Source organism: Somniosus microcephalus, unplaced genomic scaffold (genome assembly GCF_052327205.1).
Source record: "Somniosus microcephalus isolate GS21.2 unplaced genomic scaffold, FLI_Smic_1.0 unresolved_chr1, whole genome shotgun sequence".
NCBI classification, from domain to species: Eukaryota; Metazoa; Chordata; class Chondrichthyes; order Squaliformes; family Somniosidae; genus Somniosus; species Somniosus microcephalus.
Window position 1 is genome coordinate 9,129,996 of NW_028225179.1, and position 22,127 is coordinate 9,152,122.

The 22,127-nt window shown below is 48.0% G+C and overlaps 1 protein-coding gene across 2 annotated transcripts in view; it reads left to right on the plus strand.

Annotated features, from left to right (window-relative positions):
- LOC147093397 (uncharacterized) overlaps positions 1-18,587 on the plus strand; it is a 91,803-nt gene extending 73,216 nt beyond the window's left edge. For both annotated transcript variants that reach the window (XM_085974307.1, XM_085974306.1), the window contains exon 3: positions 17,271-18,587. In XM_085974307.1, the coding sequence (XP_085830433.1) occupies positions 17,378-18,184 (807 nt within the window). In that variant the 5' untranslated portion in view covers positions 17,271-17,377 and the 3' untranslated portion in view covers positions 18,185-18,587. The remainder of the gene's footprint in view (positions 1-17,270) is intronic.
- The last annotated feature ends 3,540 nt before the right edge of the window (positions 18,588-22,127 follow it).

Genomic DNA, 22,127 nt, shown 5'->3' on the forward strand with positions numbered 1-22,127 from the left:
TAAGGAAGCAGTAACAGGACATTTGGATAAGCATAATTTAATCGGACAGAGTCAGCATGGTTTTATGAAGGGGTAGTCATGTTTGACAAATTTGCTCGAATTCTTTGAGGATGTAACAAACAGGGTGGATAAAGGGGAACCAGTGGATGTGGTGTATTTGGACTTCCAAAAGGCATGTGACAAGGTGCCACACAAAAGATTACTGCACAAGATAAAAAATCACAGGATTGGGGGTAATATACTGGCATGGGTGGAAGATTGGCTATCTAACAGAAAACAGAGAGTTGGGATAAATAGTTCATTCTTGGGTTGGCAATCAGTAACTAGTGGTGTTCCGCAGGGGTCAGTGCTGGGACCCCAACTCTTTACAATCTATATTAACGATTTGGAGGAGGGGACCGAGTGCAACATATCCAAGTTTGCCGACAATACAAAGATGGGAGGGAAAGCAGTGAGTGAGGAGGACATATAAAACCTGCAAAAGGACATAGACAGGCTAAGTGAGTGGGCAGAAATTTGGCAGATGGAATATAATGTTGGAAAGTGTGAGGTTATGCACTTTGGCAGAAAAAATCAAAGAGCAAGTTATTATCTAAATGGAGAGAAACTGCAAAGTGTTACAGTACAAAGGGATCTGGGGGTCCTGGTGCATGAAACACAGAAGGTTAGTATGCAGGTACAGCAGGTGATCAGGAAGGCCAATGGAATCTTGGCTTTTATTGCAAGGGGGATGGAGTATAAAAGCAGGGAAGTCTTGCTTCAGTTATACAGGGTACTGGTGAGGCCACACCTGGAATATTGCGTACAGTTTTGGTTTCCATATTTAAGAAAAGATATACTTGCTCTCGAGGCAGTTCAGAGAAGGTTCACTCGGTTGATTCCGGAGATGAGGGGGTTGACTTATGAGGAAAGGTTGAGTAGGTTGGGCCTCTACTCATTGGAATTCAGAAGAATGAGAGGCGATCTTATCGAAACATATAAGATTGTGAGCGGGCTTGATTGGGTGGATGCGGGGAGAATGTTTCCACTGATGGGTGAGACTAGAACTAGGGGTCATAATCTTAGAATAAGGGGCTGCCCTTTCAAAACTGAGATGAGGAGAAACTTCTTCACTCAGAGGGTGGTAAATCTATGGAATTTGCTACCTCAGAGAGCTGTGGCAGCTGCGACATTAAATAAATTAAAAACGGAGATAGACAGTTTCCTAACTGATAAGGGAATAAGGGGTTACGGGGAGCGGGCAGGGAAGTGGACGTGAGTCTAGGTTCAGATCAGCCATGATCCTATTGAATGGCGGAGCAGGCCCGAGGGGCCGTATGGCCTACTTCTGCTCCTACTTCTTATGTTCTTATGTTCTTTTTCTCTTCACATATCTATAAAAGCTTTTACAGTCAGTTTTTATGTTCACTGGAAGCTTACTCTCATATTCTATTTTCCCCTTCTTAATTAATCCCTTTGTCCTCCTTTGTTGAATCCTAAACTGCTCCCAATCCTCAGGTTTACTGCTTTTTCTGGCCAATTTAAATGTCCTCTCCTTGGATCTTATGCTGTCCCTAATTTCCCTTGTTAGCCACGGTTGAGTCACCTTTTTTGTTTTATTTTTATGCCAAACTGGGATGAACAAATTCTGTAGTTCATCCATGGTGTGATATACACCATCTAGAATCAGGGCAGAGGATATTTAAGAATAATATTAATAAATTTAATTAATTACATAGAATGGGAGATCAGGCGATGTGTTGCTGCTGCAATATGTGGGAGCTGGTGAACACCATTGATGCTCACGGTGATCACATTTGCAGTAAGTGTTGGCTGCTCGAGGAACTCCGGCTCCGTGTTGAAGAGCTGGAGACCGAGCTTCAAACACTGAGACACATCAGGGAGGGGGAGAGTTACCTGGACTCTGTGTATCACGAGGTAGTCACACCAATTAGATTAATTAATTCAGATGTAGTCCGTGGCCAGGGTCAGGATGGTGTGACTAGAAGTGAGGCAGGTACGGGGATCCAGGAGGTAGTGTTGGAGGAGCCGCAGCCCTTGCACTTGTCCAACAGGTTCGAGGCTCTTACTCCCTGTGGGAACAGGAGCAGGGACTGCAGGGAGGATGAGCAACCTGGCCACAGCACCGTGGAATGGGGGGCCATTCAAGTGGGGGGAGTTAAAAGAAATGTTGTAGTGGTAGGGGATAGTATCGTTAGGGGGATAGATAGAGTTCTTTGCAGCCGAGAGCGAGAGTCCCGAAGGCTGTGTTGCCTGCCCGGTGCCAGGGTTAAGGACATCTCCTCTGGACTGGAGAGAAACTTGGAGTGGGAGGGGGAGGATCCAGTTGTCGTGGTCCATGTTGGTACCAACGACATAGATAGGACAAGGAAGGAGGTTCTGCTGAGGGAGTTTGAGCAGCTAGGGGCCAAATTAAAAAGCAGAACCACAAGGGTAATAATCTCTGGATTATTACCTGAGCCACGAGCGAATTTGGCTAGGACAAATAAAATTAGAGAGTTAAATGCGTGGCTCAAAGACTGGTGTGGGAGAAATGGGTTTTGCTTCCTGGGACACTGGCACCAGTACTGGGGCAGGAGGGAGCTGTTCCATTGGGACGGGCTTCACTTGGCCAGTGCTGGGACTAGAGTCCTGGCGGATCATATAGCTAGGGCTGTAGAGAGGGCTTTAAACTAACTAGTTGGGGGGAGGTTCCTAGAGAGCAAATAATAAAAATGACAACAGAGAAGGTAATAGACTTAGGTAGCAGTGGGGAAATTAAAAACCAGAGCGTGTCAGGAAGGGGCAGAAGGTATGGAGTAAGAGGTAAAGTAATAAAAAGGGCAAAAGCAGGAACGAAGTGTCACAAAACATCTTTGAAAGATCTCTATCTGAATGCATGTAGCATTCGTAACAAAATAGATGAGTTAATGGCACAAATAACTACATATGGGTATGATCTTGTGGCCATTACAGTAACATGGCTGCAGGGTGACAATGCCTGGGAATTAAACATACCAGGTTATTTAACGATCAGGAAGGACAGGCAGGAAGGAAGGGGAGGTGGGGTGGCTATGTTAATAAAGGAAGGAATCACTGTAATACAGAGAAATGATATTGGGTCAAAAGATCAGGATAATGAAACAGTTTGGGTAGAGGTAAGGAATAATAAGGGGGAAAAAACACTAGTGGGCGTAGTCTATAGGCCTCCAAACAGTGGCAACTCTGTTGGACGGAGTATCAATCAGGAAATAGTTGAGGCTTGTAATAAGGGAACATCTATAATTATGGGGGATTTCAACTATCATATTAATTGGACAAATCAAATTGGGCAGAGCAGCCTTGAGGATGAGTTCATTGAGTATATTAGGGATGGGTTTCTTGAGCAGTATGTAACTGAACCGACCAGGGGGCAAGCAACCTTAGATCTGGTCCTGTGTAACGAGACAGGATTAATTAAAAATGTCCTAGTAAAGGATCCCCTTGGAATGAGTGACCATAACATGGTTGAATTCCATATTCAATTAGAGGGTGAGAAGGTTGGATCTCAAACAAGCGTGCTAAGCTTGAATAAAGGAGACTATGAAGGTATGAGAGCGGAATTGAGTAGAGTGGATTGGGAAAATAGATTAAAGGGTAAGACGATACATGATCAGTGGTGTACATTCAAGGAGTTATTTTACAACTTCCAAAAAATATATATTCCACTGAGAAGAAAAGGGTGTAAAAGAAAAGACAGCCATCCGTGGCTAAGTAAAGAAATTAAGGATAGTATTCGACTAAAAACAAGGGCATATAAGGTAGCCAAATCTAGTGGGAGGATAGAGGATTGGGAAAACTTTAAAAGACAGCAAAAAATAACAAAAAGATTGATTAAGAAAGGGAAGATAGATTATGAAAGTAAATTAGCAAAAAATATAAAAACAGATAGTAAGAGTTTTTATAGTTATATAAAAAGAAAATGGGTGGCTAAAGTAAATGTTGGTCCCTTAGAGGATGAGACCGGGAAATTAATGGTGGGAAATATGGAGATGGCAAAAACACTGAATGAATATTTTATATCAGTCTTTACAGTAGAAGACACTAAGAATATCCCAACACTGGACAAACAGGGGGCTAAAGGGGGGGCAGGAGCTAAACACGATCAAAATCACTAAGGAAGTGGTACTCGGTAAAATAATGGGACTCAAGGCGGATAAATCACCTGGACCTGATGGCTTACATCCTAGGGTCTTGAGGGAAGTGGCGGTAGGGATTGTGGATGCATTGGTAATAATTTTCCAAAACTCCCTGGACTCGGCAAAGGTCCCGGCAGACTGGAAAACTGCTAATGTAACACCCTTATTTAAAAAGGGCAGTAGACAGAAGGCTGGAAACTATAGACCGGTTAGCCTAACATCTGTGGTAGGTAAAATTTTGGAGTCCATTATTAAGGAGACAGTAACAGGACATTTGGATAATCATAATTTAATAGGACAAAGTCAGCATGGTTTTATGAAGGGGAAGTCACGTTTGACAAATTTGCTGGAGTTCTTTGAGGAAGTAACGTATAGGGTGGATAAAGGGGAACCAGTGGACGTAGTGTATTCAGACTTCCAAAAGGCATTTGACAAGGTGCCACACAAAAGATTATTGCTTAAGATAAAAATCACAGGATTGGGGGTAATATTCTGGCATGGATAGAGGATTGGCTATCTAACAGAAGGCAGAGAGTTGGGATAAATGGTTCATTCTCAGACTGGCAATCTGTAACTAGTGGTGTTCCGCAGGGGTCAGTGCTGAGTCCCCAACTCTTTACAATCTATATTAACGATTTGGAGGAGGGGACCGAGTGTAACATATCAAAGTTTGCAGATGATACTAAGATGGGAGGGAAAGTAGTGAGTGAGGAGGACATAAAAAACCTGCAAGGGGACATCGACAGGCTAAGTAAGTGGGCAGAGATTTGGCAGATGGAATACAATGCTGGAAAGTGTGAGGTTATGCACTTTGGCAGGAAAAATCGTAGAGCAAGTTATTATCTTAATGGCAAGAAACTGGAAAGTACTGAAGTACAAAGGGATCTGGGGGTCCTGGTGCACGAATCTCAAAAAGTTCGTATGCAGGTGCAGCAAGTGATTAAGAAGGCCAATGGAATGTTGGCTTTCATTGCTAGGGGGATAGAATATAAAAATAGGGAGGTATTGCTTCAGTTGTACAAGGTATTGGTGAGGCCGCACCTGGAATACTGCGTACAGTTTTGGTGTCCATACTTAAGAAAGGACATACTTGCTCTCGAGTCAGTACAAAGAAGGTTCACTCGGTTAATCCCGGGGATGAGGGGATGGACATATGAGGAGAGGTTGAGTAGATTGGGACTCTACTCATTGGAGTTCAGAAGAATGAGAGGCGATCTTATTAAAACATATAAGATTGTGAAGGGGTCGGATCGGGTGGATGCAGGGAAGATGTTCCCGATGATGGGTGAAACTAGAACTAGGGGGCATAGTCTTAGAATAAGGGGCTGCTCTTTCAAAACTGAGATGAGGAGGAACTACTTCACTCAGAGGGTGGTAGGTCCATGGAATATGCTGCCCCAAAAAGCTGTAGAAGCTACATCATTACATAAATTTAAAACAGAAATAGACAGATTCCTAGAAGTGAAGGGAATTAAGGGTTACGGGGAGTGGGCAGGAATTTGGACATGAGTCTAGGTTCGGATCGGTCATGGCCCTGTGGGTAGCGGAGCGGGCCCAGGAGCCGTGTAGCCTGATCCTGCTCCTATTTCGTGTGTCTAATTCTGTTAGATTCAGGAGATGGTTCTGTGATAGTGGATTGGCGGTTAGGATCAGATCAGCCATGATCTTTTTGAATGGCGGAGCAGGCTCGAGGGGCCGATTGGCCTACTCCTGCTCCTATTTCTTATGTTCTTATGTTCTTATGCGGTCTTTGAATGTTTGCCATTGCCTATCCACCGTCAACCCTTTGAGTGACATTCCCCAATCAATCCTACCCAACTCGCTCCTCAGACCATCGTAGTTTCCTTTATTTAAATTTAGGACCGTGGTCTCTGAGTCAACAGCTTCATTCTCCATCTTAATGAAGAATTCGATCATATTATGATCACTCCGACCCAAGGGGCCTCGTACAAGATTGCTAATTAACCCTTTCTCGTTACATAATACCCAGTCCAAGATGGCCTGATCTCTGGTTGGTTCCTCTACATATTGGTCCAGGAAACCATCCCGTAAACACTCCAGGAATTCCTCCTCCACAGTAGAGGACACGAGAGGGGGGGAGGGAGTCCCTTTAAATGTGGAGGGGCTGGGTGTCCCTTTAAATGTGGAGGCGGTGTGTGTCCCTTTAAATGTGGAGGCGGTGGGTGTCCCTTTAAATGTGGAGGGCGTGGGTGTCCCTTTAAATGTGCAGGGGGTGGGTGTCTCTTTAAATGTGGAGACGCGGGCCGCGCATGCTCATTCGGCCGCACCACAAAACGAGGTTGCCAGTGCGCCTGCGCAGGGCCTCCGGAGAGCTGACGGAAGGCCGGGCCCGGAGAAGAAGCGGAATCAGCGGCCGGGGTAAAGTCAAGTGTTGGGGAATCGATTTAAATCGAGGTGAGGGGGGAGCGGAGAGCGAGATTATAAAGTAAAAGACGAGAAAAACCAAACCTGAGAGTCAGGGCGGGCGGGCCTTCCGCGGACGCCAAACGGAGCGGATTGAGCCGGAGCAATGTGATTCTGACTGACGGGAGCGCTAACCAATAGGAAGAGGGCTGAGCTGGGAGGACTGAACTGGGCGGCCTGGTCCTCCAACCAATGGCGGCGCGGCTAGGGGGGCGGGACCTTCCTCCGGTGCTGAGGCTGGGGCCCGGTTGTGACGTCATCACAAGAAGAGGCCAATCAGCGATGGAGGCCGGCCCGGGCTGTGACTGACGGGAGCTCTGACCAATAGGTCGAGGGCGGGCCGTGTCAGCCAACCAATGGCGGCGCGGCAAGGGGCCTCCTCTCCAGCTCAGTTGCGCTGGGGGCGATTGTGACGCGCTGTCCCCAGGTGAGAGCACTTCAGGCAGCACAGAGCTGGGGCTGGAATCTGGGAGAGGGGCCGCAGGCAGCACAGAGCTGGGGCTGGAATCTGGGAGAGGGGCCGCAGGCAGCACAGAGCTGGGGCTGGAATCTGGGAGAGGGGCCGCAGGCAGCACAGAGCTGGGGCTGGAATCTGGGAGAGGGGCCGCAGGCAGCACAGGGCTGGGGCTGGAATCTGGGAGAGGGGCCGCAGGCAGCACAGAGCTGGGGCTGGAATCTGGGAGAGGGGCCGCAGGCAGCACAGAGCTGGGGCTGGAATCTGGGAGAAGGGCCGCAGGCAGCGGGCCTGGCAAAGGGCCAGAGCGACAGCAGCTTCACGAAAAAAAAATATATATAATAAATTTTAAAAAAGCCTATTTAAAGACAAATTCCCTGCAGTTTTAGAGACAGCCTTTGTCACTGCAATAATTTATTAAATGTTTAATAATTAAATCAGAAACATCAAAAAGGAAGAGAGTAGCATAATTAAAGAAAGACTTGCATTTATATAGCGCCATTCACGACCACCGGACATCTCAAAGCGCTTTACAGTCAATGAAGTACTTTTTGAAGTGGAGTCACTGTTGTAATGTGGGAAATGCGGCAGCGCACAGCAAGCTGCCACAAACAGCAATGTGATAATCACCAGATAATCTGTTTTAGTTATGTTGGTTGTGGGATAAGTATTGACCAGGACACCGGGGAGAACTCCCCTACTCTTCTTCGAAATAGCGCCATGGGATCTTTTACATCCACCTGAGAGAGCAGACGGGGTCTCGGTTTAACGTCCCATCCGAAAGACGGCCCCTCCGACAGTGCAGCACTCCCTCAGCACTGCACTGGAGTGTCAGCCTAGCTTTATGTGCTCGAGTCCCTGGAGTGGGACTTGAACCCACCACCCTTTGACCCAGAGGCGAGTGAGCTGCCCACTGAGCCACAGCTGACAGCGTTGGTCCCTTAGAGGTAGAGACAGGAGAAATTATTATGGGGAATAAGGAAATGGCAGAAACGTTAAAACAAATATTTTGTACCTGTCTTCACAGTAGAAGACACAAAAGCAAACCAAAGATGGTGGGGAACCGAGGGTTTAATGAGGGTGAGGAACTTAATGTAAAGTACTAGAGAAACTAATGGGACTAAAAGCCGACAAATCCCCTGGACCTGACGGCCGACATCCTAGGGTTCTAAAAGAGGTGGCTGAAGAGACAGTGGATGCATTGGTTTTGATCTTCCAAAATTCCCGAGATTCTAGAACGGTCCCAGCGGATTGGAAGGTCGCAAATGTAACACCGCTATTCAAGAAAGGAGGGAGGGAAAAAACAGGGAACGACAGGCCAGTTAGCCTGACGTCAGTCGTTGGGAAAATGCTGGAATCCATTGTTACGGAAGTTGTATCAGGGCACTTAGAAAATCATAACATGGTTAGGCAGAGTCAACATGGTTTTATGAAAGGGAAATCGTGTTTGACAAATTTATTAGTTATTTGAGGATGTAACTAGCAGGGTAGATAAAGGGGCACCAGTGGATGTAGTATATTTGGATTTCCAAAAGGCATTCGATAAGGTGCCACATAAAACGTTATTACACAAGATTAGGGCTCATGGGGTTGGGGGTAATATAGTAGCATGGATAGAGGATTGGTTAACAGGCAGAAAACAGAGTAGGGATAAACGGATCTTTTTCAGGTTGGCAGGCTGTAACTAGTGGGGTGCCGCAAGGATCAGTGTTGGGGCCTCAGCTATTTACAATCTGTATTAATGACCCAGATGAAGGGACCGAGTGTCATGTATCCAAGTTTGCTGATGATACAAAGCTAGGTGGGACAGTAAGCTGTGAGGAGAACACAGAGTCTGTAAAGGGATATAGATAGACTGAGTGAGTGGGCAGTAAGGTGGCAGATGGAGTATAATGTAGGGAAATGTGAGGTTATTCACTTTGGTGAGAAACTTTCAAATGTTGGTGTTCAGAGAGATTTGGGTGTCCTCGTGCAAGAAACATAGAAAGCTAGCATGCAGGTACAGCAAGCAATAAGGAAGGCAAATGGCATGTTGGCCTTTATTGCAAGGGAGTTGGAGTATAAGAGTAAGGAAGTCTTGCTCCAATTGTACAGGGCCTTGGTGAGACCACACCTGGAGTACTGGGCACAGTTTTGGTCTCCTTATCTAAGGAAGGATATACTTGCCTTGGAGGCGGTGCAACGAAGGTTCACTAGATTGATTCCTGGGATGAGAGAGCTGTCCGATGATGAGAGATTGTGTAGAATGGGCCGATACTCTGGAGTTTAGAAGAATGAGAGGTGATCTCATTGAAACATACAAGATTCTGAAGGGGATTGACAGGGTAGATGCTGAGAGGTTGTTTCCCCTGGCTGGAGAGTCGAGAACTAGGGGGCATAGTCTTAGGATAAGGGGCCGGCCATTTAAGACCGAGATGAGGAGGAATTTCTTCACTCGGAGGGTTGTGAATCTCTGTAATTCTCTGCCCCAGAGGGCTGTGAATGCCGAGTCTTTGAGTATATTCAAGGCTGAGATCGATAGATTGTTGGACTCTGGGGGAATCAAGGGATATGGAGATCGATGATCAGCCATGATCTTATTGAATGGTGGAGCAGGCTCGAGGGGCCGAATGGCCCACTCCTGCTAATTGGCTAAGGGAGAGGAGGCAGTGAGCAGTGCTGAGGGATGTTTTTCTGACTGGAGGGAAGTATGCAGTGGGCTCCCCCAGGGGTCGGGATTAGGACCATTGCTTTTCTTGTTATATATAACTGACCTGGACTTGGGTATAGGTGTACAATTTCAAAGTTTACGGATGAGAATATTTACTATGTTGCCAAGTTTTGTGAGTGTAGTAGTAGCAGACTTCAGAAGGATAGAGACAGACTGTGAAATGAGCAGACACAAGGCAGGTGAAATTAAATGAGGATAAGTGTGAAGTGATGCACTTTGGGAGAAACAACAGGGAGAGGCCGTATAATCTAAATGGGACTATTTTGAGGGGGTGCAAGAGCAGAGGGACCTGGGGGTCCATATTCACAAGTCTTTGAAAGTGCCACGGCAAGTTGGTGAGGCGGTTCAGAAAGCGTATGGGATACTTGGCTTTGTAAATAGTGCCATTGAATACAAAAACAAGGAAGTTACACTAAACCTTTACAAATCACTAGTGAGGAACATAGGACAGGAGGAGGCCATTCAGCCCCTCGAGCCTGTTCCGCCATTCAATGAGGTCATGGCTGATCTTGGGCTCAAAGCCACTTCCCTGCCCGCTCCCCATAAGCCTTCACTCCCTTATCTTGCAAAAATCTGTCTATCTCCACCTTAAATGTATTTAATGACCCAGCCTCCACAGCTCTCTGCGGCAGAGAATTCCACAGATTTACAACACTCTGAGAGAAGAAATTCCTCCCCATCTCAGTTCTAAAAGGGCGACCCTTTCATTTAAATCTGTGCCCCCGAGTTCTAGATTTCCCCATGAGAGGAAACATCCTCTCTGCATCTACCTTGTCGAGCCCCCTCAGTATCTTACATGTTTCAATAAGATCACCTCTCATTCTTCTAAACTCCAATGAGTATAGGCCCAGCCTGCTCAACCTTTCTTCATAAGTTAACCCCCTCATCTCTGGAATTAACCTAGTGAATCGTCTCTGAACTGCCTCCAATGCAAGTATATCCTTCCTTAAATAAGGAGACCAAAACTGTACGCAGTACTCCAGGTGTGGTCTCACCAATACCCTGTACAGTTGTACCAGGACTTCCCTGCTTTTATACTCCAACCCCCTTGAAATAAAGGCCAACATCCCATTTGCCTTTTTGATTACTTGCTGTACCTGCATGGTAACTTTTTGTGTTTCATGCACAAGGACCCCCAGGTCCCTCTGAACTGTAGCATTTTGTAATCTCTCTCCATTTAAATAATAATTTGTTTTTTTATTTTTCCTGCCAACGTGTATAACCTCGCACTTTCCCACATTATACTCCATCTGCGAAATGTTTGCCCACTTAGCCTGTCTATATCCCTTTGCAGGTTCTTTGAGTCCTCTGCACAACTTGCTTTCCCACCCATCTTAGTACCAGGACAGGAGGAGGCCATTCAGCCCTTCGAGCCTGTTCCGTCTTTCAATGAGATCATGGCTGATCTGCGTCCTAACTCCATACACCCACCTTTGGCCCATATCCCTTAATACCTTTGGGTAACAAAAACCTATCAATCTCAGATTTAAAATTAACAATTGATCGAGCATCAATTGCTGTTTGCGGAAGAGAGTTCCAAACTTCTACCACCCTTTGTGTGTAGAAATGTTTCCTAATTTCACTGCTGAAAGGTCTGGCTCTAATTTTTAGACTATGTCCCCAGTCCTAGAATCCCCAACCAGCGGAAATAGTTTCTCTCTATCTACCCTATCTGTTCCCCTTAATATCCTGAAAACTTCGATCAGATCACCCCTTAACTTTCTAAATTCCAGGGAATACAACCCTAATTTGTGTAATCCCTCCTCGTAACTTAACCCTTGAAGTCCAGGTATCATTCTGATAATGATAGCAAAATACTGCAGATGTTGGAAATCCGAAATAACAACAGAAAATGCTGGAAAAACTCAGCAGGTCAGGCAACATCCGTGGAGAGAAATTTGAGTTGACGTTTCGGGTTGGACCCTTCTTCAAAACTGGAAAGAAAAGAAACTAGAATGAATTTTTTATCATTCTGATAAACCTACGCTGCACTCCCTCCAAGGCCAATATATCCTTCCTAAGGTGTGATGCCCAGAACTGCTCACAGTGCTCCAGGTGTGGTCTAACCAAGGTTTTGGCCTCAGCTGGAGTCTTGTGTACAGTTCTGGGCACCACACTTTAGGAAGGATGTCAAGGCCTTGGAGAGGGTACAGAGGAGGTTGACCAGGATGGTACCAGGGATGAGAGACTTCAGTTAGGTGGAGAGATTGGAGAAGCTGGGATTGTTCCCCTTAGAGCAGAGAAGGTTAAGAGGAGACCTAATAGAGGTGTTCAAAATGATGAGGGGTTTTGATCGAGCAAGTAGGGAGAAACTGTTCACTCTGGCAAGTGGGTCGGTAACCAAAGGTCACAGATTTAAAATAGTTGCTAAAAGAACTAGAGGTGAAATGAGGAGAATTGTTTTCACACAGAGGGTTGTTCAGATCTGGAACGCACCATCTGAAAGGATGATGGAATCAGGTTCCACAGGAACTTTCAAACAGTAATTGGACATGTCCTTGAGGAGGACTAGTTTGCAGAGTTCTGGGGATAAAGCTGGGGTGTGGGACTAAATTGGACAGCTCTTTCAAAGAGCCGGCACAGACACGATGGACCGAATCACCACCTTCTGTGCTGTTAGATTCTATGATCAGTGTGAAGACGCTGGTGTCCCTTAAGGCTCTTCGAGATTTTAAAGCTCTTCCCACAAGTCAGAACATTTAAAGGGTCTCTCGTCAGTGTGAACAAGCTGGTGTGACAGGAGGGTGGATGATTCAGTGAATCCCTTCCCACACATGGAGCAGCTGAACGGCCTCTCACCAGTGTATAGGAGCCGGTGTCTCTTCAGCTCCCTGGAGCTTTTAAAGCTTTTCCCACAGCCAGAACATTTAACGGGTCTCTCGTCAGTGTGAACTCGCTGGTGTATCAGCAGGTTGGAGGACTGAATGAATCCCTTTCCACACACGGAGCAGGTGAACGGACTGTCCCTGGTGTGACTGCGCCGTTGAACTTCCAATGCAGACGGGGAACTGAATCCATTCCCCCCGTCCCCACCTTTACCCGGTTTCTCCCTGGTGTGACGGTGCACGTGTCTCACCCAGTCAGGCGATCGGCTGAATCCGTGTCTACACACTAAACACGTGTGCGGTTTGTCATCACTGCTTTCTCGTTCCATGTGCAAAGGCCGATGATATTCAAGTCCTGATGAATCGAGCGACTCTGTCAGATGTTGACGTGATGTTTGGTCTGAGCTTCCCGCCTGTAACTGCTCTACTTCTATAACCCTGTAAATCGAGATCAGAAAAGGATCAGAGGCAAACTGTTGTTTAATTTTCCTCTTTCCGAACCTAGGGGCAGTGAAGCTGATTTTCAGGCCCCAGCTGCTGCACAGGTTGGTTGAAAGGATCAGCAGTAATGGCGGCTGTAATACCCACAAGCTGCCGCGCTCCAGAAAGCACTGTGTTGACTCTGAGTCCCGCGCCTGTGCTCATGGCCCCCGCGCTCTCCCTCCTGCTCGACAATCGCCCATCCCAATCGGTCCGCAACGCGCATGCTCAGCACACAAAACCCTGTGGTTGGAACATCGGGCACGCATGCGGAGCCGCAACATCTGGTACTGGTGCGCAGCTCAGGTGGGGGGCGAGTCGGTGTTTTGCCTCAGCCGCCAGGGACGTGCGCATGCGCAGGACGACCCAACATTCTTCCCGTCAGCAATCACTCCCTCGTTTCTTTAATAAAAACAGAAACTGCTGCATCTGTGGAGAGAGAAACAGAGTTAACATTTCAGGTTGATGACCTTTCGTCAGAACTGCTTGTTCTTTAGTGTCAGCCAGTGGCTCAGTGGGTAGCACTCTCGCCTCTGAGTTCAGGAAGTTGTGGGTTCAAGTCCCATTCCAGAAACTTGAGCACAAAAATCCAGGCTGACACTCCAGTGCAGTGCTGAGGGAGTGCGGCACTGTCGGAGGTGCTGTTTTTTGGAGGAGACATTAAACCGAGGCCTCCAGGTGGATGTCAACGATCCTATGGCACTATTTGAATAAGAGTAGGGGAGTTATCCCTGGTGTCCTAGCCAATGTGTTTATCCCTCAATCAACATAACAAAACACATAGATTATCTGGTCATTATCACATTGCTGTTGTTGGAGCTTGCTGTGCTCTAATTGGCTGCTGCGTTTCCTACATTACAACAGTGACGACACTTCATTGGCTGTAAAGTACTTTGGGACGTCCGGTGGTGGTGAAAGGCGCTATATAAATGCAAGTCTTTCTTCCTTCACTGGTCTCACCAGCGACCTCTTCTGGCGGTTGTTGATTGATAGCCGAGAGTCTGCGCATACGGGACGCCGGTTTGGACTTAGTCTGGCACAGCGACCCTTCCCGGTCACCAAGGGTAATAACTGCGCATGCCCAGAGGAGACCAACCTCCTCCCCCACTCGGAGCTGCGCCTGCGCGGTCGGATCCTGCCGGACGGAGTCGGCGCGGGCGTTTCCGGGGAAAGGCCTTGGTGTCGGTTCCAGAGTCGCGATCGGTGATGCAAAGTGACTTTTCTCCGCTCCGATTGGGTGGAGAATCGCGCGGGGTGGATCGGGAGAGAATAGAGAGAAATAGAAATACCTCAGAGTCCGTGAGGCCCCGGACCGAGCGGCGGCAGTTGGACGGTTCACGTGATCTCCTCGGGGACACGTGATCCGGGCCCGCGGCCTGATTGACGGGAGCTTCCGACCAATAGGGAGCGAGCCGTCGGGTCCTCCAACCAATCGGGGAGCCCGAGGGGCGGGACTAGCGGCACCCAGTGGGCGGGGCTGGAGGAGCGAGCCGGCGGCGGGTCCTCCAACCAATCGGGGAGCCCGAGTGGCGGGACTAGCGGCACCCAGTGGGCGGGGCTGGAGGAGCGAGCCGGCGGCGTATCCTCCAACCAATCGGGGAGCCCGAGGGGCGGGACTAGCGGCACCCAGTGGGCGGGGCTGGAGGAGCGAGCCGCCGGCGGCTCCTCCAACCAATCGGGGAGCCCGAGGGGCGGGACTAGCGCCGGCTGATTGTCTGATCCGCAGGGCAGCGAGTTTTTCCAGTCCCTTGTTCAGGGCCCGGGGCCAGGGGAGGCTGTGGGCCTTTATTCCCCGCATTGGACACAAGGCTCTTTGGCTCACAACACACTGGCTCAGGTTTTAATGGAGAATTTTTAAATTCATCAATAAAAGCAGATAAACCCCGTGCTTCTGTGGAACAAACTTTCTAATATTTTATAGAATCATAAAATTGTTACAGCACAGAAGGAGGCCATTCGGCCCGTCGAGCCCGTGCCGGCTCTCTGCAAGACCACTTCAGCTAGTCCCACTCCCCGCCCTTTCCCCGTAACCCTGCACATTTCTTTACTTCAGGTACTTATCCAATTCCCTTTTGAAAGCCGTGATTGAATCTGCCTCCACCACCCTCTCAGGCAGTGCATTCCAGATCCTAACCACTTGCTGCATAAAAAAGTTTTCCCTCATGTTGCCTTTCTTTCCTCTGCCAATCACCTTAAATCTGTGTCCTCTGGTTCTCGACCCTTCTGTCAATGGGAACAGTTTCTACTCTGTCCAGACCCCTCATGATTTTGAACACCTGTATCAAATCTCCTCTCAACCTTCTCTGCTCTGAGGAGAACCACCCCAGTTTCTCCAGTCTATCCACATAACTGAAGTCCCTCATCCCTTATCCCTGGAACTATTCTTGTAAATCTTTTCTGCGCCCTCTCTCTGAGGTCTTCACATCCTTCATAAAGTGCGGTGCCCAGAATTGGACACAATACTCCAGTTGTGGCCGAACCAGTGTTTTATAAAGGTTCATCATAACCTCTTTGCTTTTGGACTCTCTGCCTCTATTTATTAAGCCCAGGATCCCATATGCTTTTTTAACCGCTTTCTCAACCTGCCCTGCCACCTTCAACGATTTGTGCACACATACCCCCAGGTCTCTCTGTTCATGCACACACTTTAGAATTGTACCATTTAGTTTATATTGCCTCTCCTTGTTCTTCCTACCAAAATGTATCAGTTCGCACTTTTCTGCGTTAAATTTCATCTCCCACGTGTCTGCCCATTCCACCAGCCTGTCTATGTCTTCTTGAAGTCTATCACTATCCTCCTCACTGTTCACTATACTTCCAAGTTTTGTGAAATCTGCAAATTTTGAAACTGTGCCCTGTACACACAAGTCCAAGTCATTAATATATATATATATCAAGAAAAGCAGTGGTCCTAGTACCGACCCCTGGGGAACACCACAGTGTACCTTCCTCCAGTCCAAAAAACAACCGTTCACCACTGCTCTCTGTTTTCTGTCACTTAGCCAATTTCATATCCATGCTGCCACTGTCCCTTTTATTCCATGGGCTTCAACTTTGCTGGCAAACCTATTATGTGGCGCTTTGTCGAACGCCTTTTGGAAATCCATGTACACCACATTAACCGCATTGCCCTCATCAACCCTCTCTGTTACCTCATCAAAAAACTCAATCAGAATCAGAGCGGCCGGGCCCGGCGGACGTGCGGCCAGGGTCCTGGCACCAGGAAACCCAGGGTGCAGCGCCTCCCCCAGACAGGAGAAACCACAACTGGATCGACACAGCAGAGCCGCCAATCCAGAGCTGGCTTGTATCAGGGCGGGCGCTGAATGCAGAAGTCGGTCCCTGGCCGCCTGTGTAGGTCTTTTTGTTGCTTCAGTTTGAGCTGGAGTGGAGATGGAGGAGAAGCTGCTGGGTTTAACCCCCCAGTACTTCTGAGCCCAGGAGGACCCAACAATTTCCAATGTGAGACTGTCAAGGGAGGTGGATTCTGGGGGAGATTAGGTTGCTAAGCAGACACTGTCCCTACAATGAAAAAGTGTATTGTTTTAGGAACAAGTATTTCTGTAGAGGCTTTTAATCCAGTTTACATATACAGATTTGTTTTAATTCATTCTTGGGATGTGGGCGTCGCTAGCAAGAGCAGCAAATATTGCCAATCCCCAGTTGCCCGTTGAGAAGGTGGTGGTGAGTCGCCTTCTTGAACTGCTGCAGTCCGTGTGGTGAAGGTACTCCCACAATGCTGTTGTGTAAGGAGTTCCAGGATTTTCACCCAGTGATGATGTAGCAACGGCGATATATGTCCAAGTCAGGATGGTGTGTGACTTGGAGGGGAACTTGGAGATGATGGTGCTCCCATGCACCTTCTGCCTTTGTCCTTCTAGGTGCTGGAGGTTGCGGGTTTTGGCGGTTCTGTCAAAGTTCTGGTCGAGTTGCAGATGTATAAAGTCCATCTCCTTCGACCCCTCCCACTCCCACCTCTCTCTCTCTCTCTCTCCTCCCATAGAGGCCAGAGTCGTGTGTAGGCCCAGACCAGGTGGTGGATTCCCTTCCCTGAAGGACATTAGTGAACCAGTTGGGTTTTTATGACAATCCAGCAGCTTTCATGGTCACTTTTTTCTAGTGCCGGCCCCACAAATGACCAGACTCATTGAGCTCAATTTCACAACCTGCCTCTTTAGTGGGTTCTCTCTCACGCTCCCTGTTTTAAATTCATTTTACAGGGTATTAGAAGGAGAGGATTTGCAGACGGGAAACTCAAACCACACATCACATCAAGATCTGACAGTCACTTGATTCATCAGGAACTGAATATCATTGGCCTTTGAATATGGAAGCAAAAAGCACCGTTCACAGCGGGGAGAAACCGTACACGTGTTCTGTGTGTGGACAAGGCTTCACCCAATCCTCTGGCCTATCGAGACACAAGTGCATTCAAACCGGGGAGAGGCCATTCAGCTGCTCTGAGTGTGGGAAGGGATTCGCTCAGGCATCCATCCTGCTGACACACCAGCGAGTTCACACTGGGGAGAGGCCGTTCACCTGCTCTGAGTGTGGGAAGGGATTCACTGATCCATCCAACCTGCTGAGACACCAGCGAGTTCACTCTGATGAGAGACCTTTTAACTGCTCGGATTGTGGGAAGTGCTTTAAAACTTCCGGGGAACTGATATGCCATCAACGTGTTCACACTGACGAGAGACCGTTCAGGTGCTCTCACTGCGGGACTGGGTTCAGGCGATCATCTGAGCTCACTGTACACCAGCGCACTCACACTGGGGAGAGGCCGTTCACCTGCTCCGTGTGTGGGAAGGGATTCACTCAATCAACCCACCTGCTGAATCACCAGCGAGTTCACTCTGACGAGAGACCTTTTAAATGCTCGGACTGTGGGAAGTGCTATATAACTTCCTGGGAACTGATACGCCATCAACGTGTTCACACTGACGAGAGACCGTTCAGGTGCTCTCACTGCGGGACTGGGTTCAGGCAGTCATCTGACCTCACTGTCCACCAGCGCACTCACACTGGGGAGAGACCGTTCACCTGCTCCGTGTGTGGGAAGGGATTCACTCGCTCATCCAACCTGCTGACACACCAGCGAGTTCACACTGGGGAGAGGCCGTTCACCTGCTGAGTGTGTGGGGAGGGATTCACTCAGTCATCCCACCTGCTGAAACACCAGCGAGTTCACAAGTGACTGCAGGGGTTGGATTCTGCTGTTGCTGCTGTTAATCACATCCAGGACTGAACCATGTTCATTCTGACAGGTGGGGATTGTTTCTGCTGACGTTAATAACTCCGGGAACTGGGCTGGAGTTTAATATTCTGGATAGATGTCAAATAAACCAGCTTTGTTTTAAACACATTGTAGATTTTCTTCTTTCCCTCCTGAATGTTTAGCATCACCTGGCTGGAGCTCAGAAAGGACAAACTGGGGGAGGATCATACGGCGGGAACAGAACTTCCTGGACACAGTCCTTCAGGGCCACACTGAGAGGGGCAAACGGAACTTTGGTCTTTCTCGTCTCTCTTCACTGACAGCAAAGTTGCCATGCGGGTTAATCTCGAGGCGTGTGAGAAACATGTCCCAGCTGCTCTCTGCCATGGTTCAGAGCTCCTAGGCACGGAACAGAAGGCTCCTTTAGGAATGTACCCCAGTGCTTTTTTTTTAATGGCTTTATTAACCTGCGTTGCTACTTTTAGTGATTTGTGTATCTGTATCCCTGGATCCCTCTGCTCCTCCAGCCCATTTAGACTCTTAGGGGGAAATTCGGTGGCGCCCCCTTTGGGTCGCAAACGTCACCGGGGCTAATTTTAGCCCCCTGACAAAGTTAGCACCCCTGCGCATTAAATTCAGTGGTAGTGCCCCAAGCAGGAGGCGGGATGCTACTGGAAGCGCTCCCCTCCCTCTTGAGACGCTATCAGTGAATTTCACGGTGCTTCGTGTAACAGCGCCACACCCGCTGGCACATAGAAATGCGTCATAGCAGACCTCCCTCCCTGATTAAAGGGGAGGGGCCTAGCACTGCGCACACCGGAGCCCTGCTGGACCACCGGGGAGCGGGGTGTCGGATCAAGAGGAGTGCCGGGCTGAGCGATCGCAGCCAACACTGATCTATAGTGAAATTCATTAACACACTGATGTAAGAAAAAGGAGACTTACCATCAAGTAACTTTAAAGTAAGCTTTAAGTAACTTATAAACACACTATATACAAGAGAGGTCTTTACCATGCCTCTGGTAGAAGCCTCTTACAATACTGAACAGACCAGTATTTATACCAGTCCAACAGGAAGTGACATTTACAGGAAGTGAGGTATGTACACAGTTCATAGTTCATAGTTCACAGGAAGTGATGACATAACTTCCCGGAAGTTAGCATTTTTATCACATTCTTCCCTCCTGCAGGATTAGGAGGCTGTGGTCTACCTTTTGGTCCGCAGCCGCCGAACAAGGAAGAGTCGCACCCGTTTGGATTCCCGTCGTAGAGGGTCGCTGGTCCGCTTACATGCGGTTGGCCATTGGTCAGAGTCTGTGTGGCCTGGATTGCCCTGTGAAGGGTCGGGGAGATCATGGCTTCGAGTACGAGCCCCAATAGGTTCAAAGTCGGTCTGCCTCTGTTCAGAGGGAGGTGCAGAGCTGGTCTGTGGCGGATCAGTACTTTCATGCGCGGTACTGGGAGGGTCGCAACCTTGAGCACGGGGTTCTACCGGCACCAAGCTAGTTGGTGTCCGATCAGGATCCTGGAGAGGGGTACCCGATAGGTCCCAAGAGTTTCCTGGTGAAATGCCATCACCCGATGTCCCACTCGGTCCTGGTGGGCAGGGAGCCAGATCCCGTAATGATACGGTAGATTCTCGGCCGTCGGAATATCGTATGTTTGCATAGGTGGGGTTGGCATCGGTTAGTTCGACCTCGTCTACAAGAGGGTCATTTTTAGACGTCCGAACGTATCTTCGGAGTAATACAGGTCCAGGAGTAGTTAGCCATGACGGGAGTGATGTTCCATGAGATGAGCGACGCTGGAATCCAAAGAACCGCTCATGAGGTGTAGTATTTGTGGCTGTAGAAAGCAGGGACCGTATAGAGTGCAATGCATCCGGAAGCACTGTTTCCCATTGCTGGTCTGGTAGGCCCCGAGATCTTAAAGCGAGACGTACGGAATTCCAGATGATACCGTTATACCTCTCTACCTGCCCATTTCCGATGGGATGGTATGGTGTTGTTTTGCTTGTAGCAATTCCCCGTTCTGAGAGGTAGTCCTTGAGTTCCCTTGACATAAAGGATGGACCCCGATCTGAGTGAATATAAGCCGGCATGCCACAGAGAGAAAATACCTGCTCAAGGCAGCAGATTACTGTGGACGCCAGCATATTGGAGCAGGGGAAGGCAAACGGAAAACGTGAATATTCGTCGATCATGGTGAGCAAATATGTGTTCCGAGTTGAAGAGGGCACTGGGCCCTTAAAATCGATGCTAAGTCGTTGCATCGGTTGGCATTGAGGCGGAATACTGGCAAATAATGAGGGTTCATCAAGTGAAGCTGCTGATAATGCACAAAATGGTAATTTAGATGGTATATTAGAAATAGTAAGTCCGGGTTTGGATCCACCAAACTCAATGGTGAGTTTCTTATGCTGTTTTTGGAAGTCCAGCCCTAAGAGGAGATCACTACATAAGTCTTTGAGCACTGAAAGTCGGGTGGAGGGATACATACGACCATGAAGTGTCATATCAACAACACAAAAGCCGGAGATTCTGGTATTAAGTGATGACTGGGCCATCGCAATTGCCTGGTCCGATGGGAAGACATGTAGTTTCAATTTCGCAACAATCTGTTCCTTAATGAAACTATCAGTACTTCCTGAGTCAATTAAGGCATCTAAGGTATGCCCTTTAATTGAAATTTTTGTGGCTGCCTGAGACAGGTTCTGTGGGCAAGCAGCTGTAATTGGTGTCGTTGCACAGAGAGTGGCTAAAACTCTCGGTGTGCTTCTTCGGGAGAGAGCTCGAGAGGAAGCTTGATAGGTCCTAGCTGGAGCATCTTGATAGGCCCTAATTGGGGCAGTTCGGTAGGCCTTAGCTGGATTGGCCCTCGTAGAGGCCCTTGATAGGCAAACTTTAGCAAAGTGTCCTTTTTTCCCGCAATAACGGCAGATTGCATTGCGAGCAGGGCAGGTTTTCCTAGGGTGAAAAGCATCTCCACAAAAGAAGCATTCCTTCCTAGATTGCCAAGAGGCTGCTAAAGTGGGGTCGTCCTCCTCTTCTTCATCAGAATTATCAGAATTAGATTCCCCCATGATAGGGTTCACCTGAGACCGCTTGAATTGTCTGGTTGCAGCTACAGCAGCAGATCGAGATCTGGGCAGCTGATAGAGGTCTGCATTTCTCTTTGCCAAATCCAGTGAACAAGCTAGTTCAAAAGCTTTTTGTAGCTCAAGTGTTTTACTTTCTAGTAGACGCTGGCGTATAAATGGAGAGGCAATCCCGCAGATGAAAGCATCACGAATCATTTCTTGGCGGTACAGCTCAGCTGAGGCTGCCTGAAAGTTACAATCTACGCTGAGCCTGCGAAGTTCTTGCAGGAATTCGTCAATTGATTCCCCTGGCCCTTGTCGGGCTGTGGCCAGTAGATGTCTAGCATAGACCTCATTTGGGGTCTTCGCATACAGTTTCTTAAGTGCCCGAATCACCTCTTCGTAATTATCCCAGTCATCAACATATTCGAACACTTTTGGGGTCACATAATTGACAAGTATCTTCAATTTAGCAGGAGCATCCACTTTACATTCATCCAGAAAATTCTCAAAAGTACGATACCAATGCTTCCATACCCTGCCAGCTGCTGGTGTATTCGGGTCCAAGTCCAGACGAATAGGTCTAAGGATTTTCTCCATGATGGGTGGTTCCCTGGATCCTTAACTTCCGAGTTTGTCTGAAGGTCTAGTATTTGTCAGTGTAAATACTAAGTTACTTAAATTGATGTAAGAAAAAGGAGACTTACCATCAAGTAACTTTAAAGTAAGCTTTAAGTAACTTATAAACACACTATATACAAGAGAGGTCTTTACCATGCC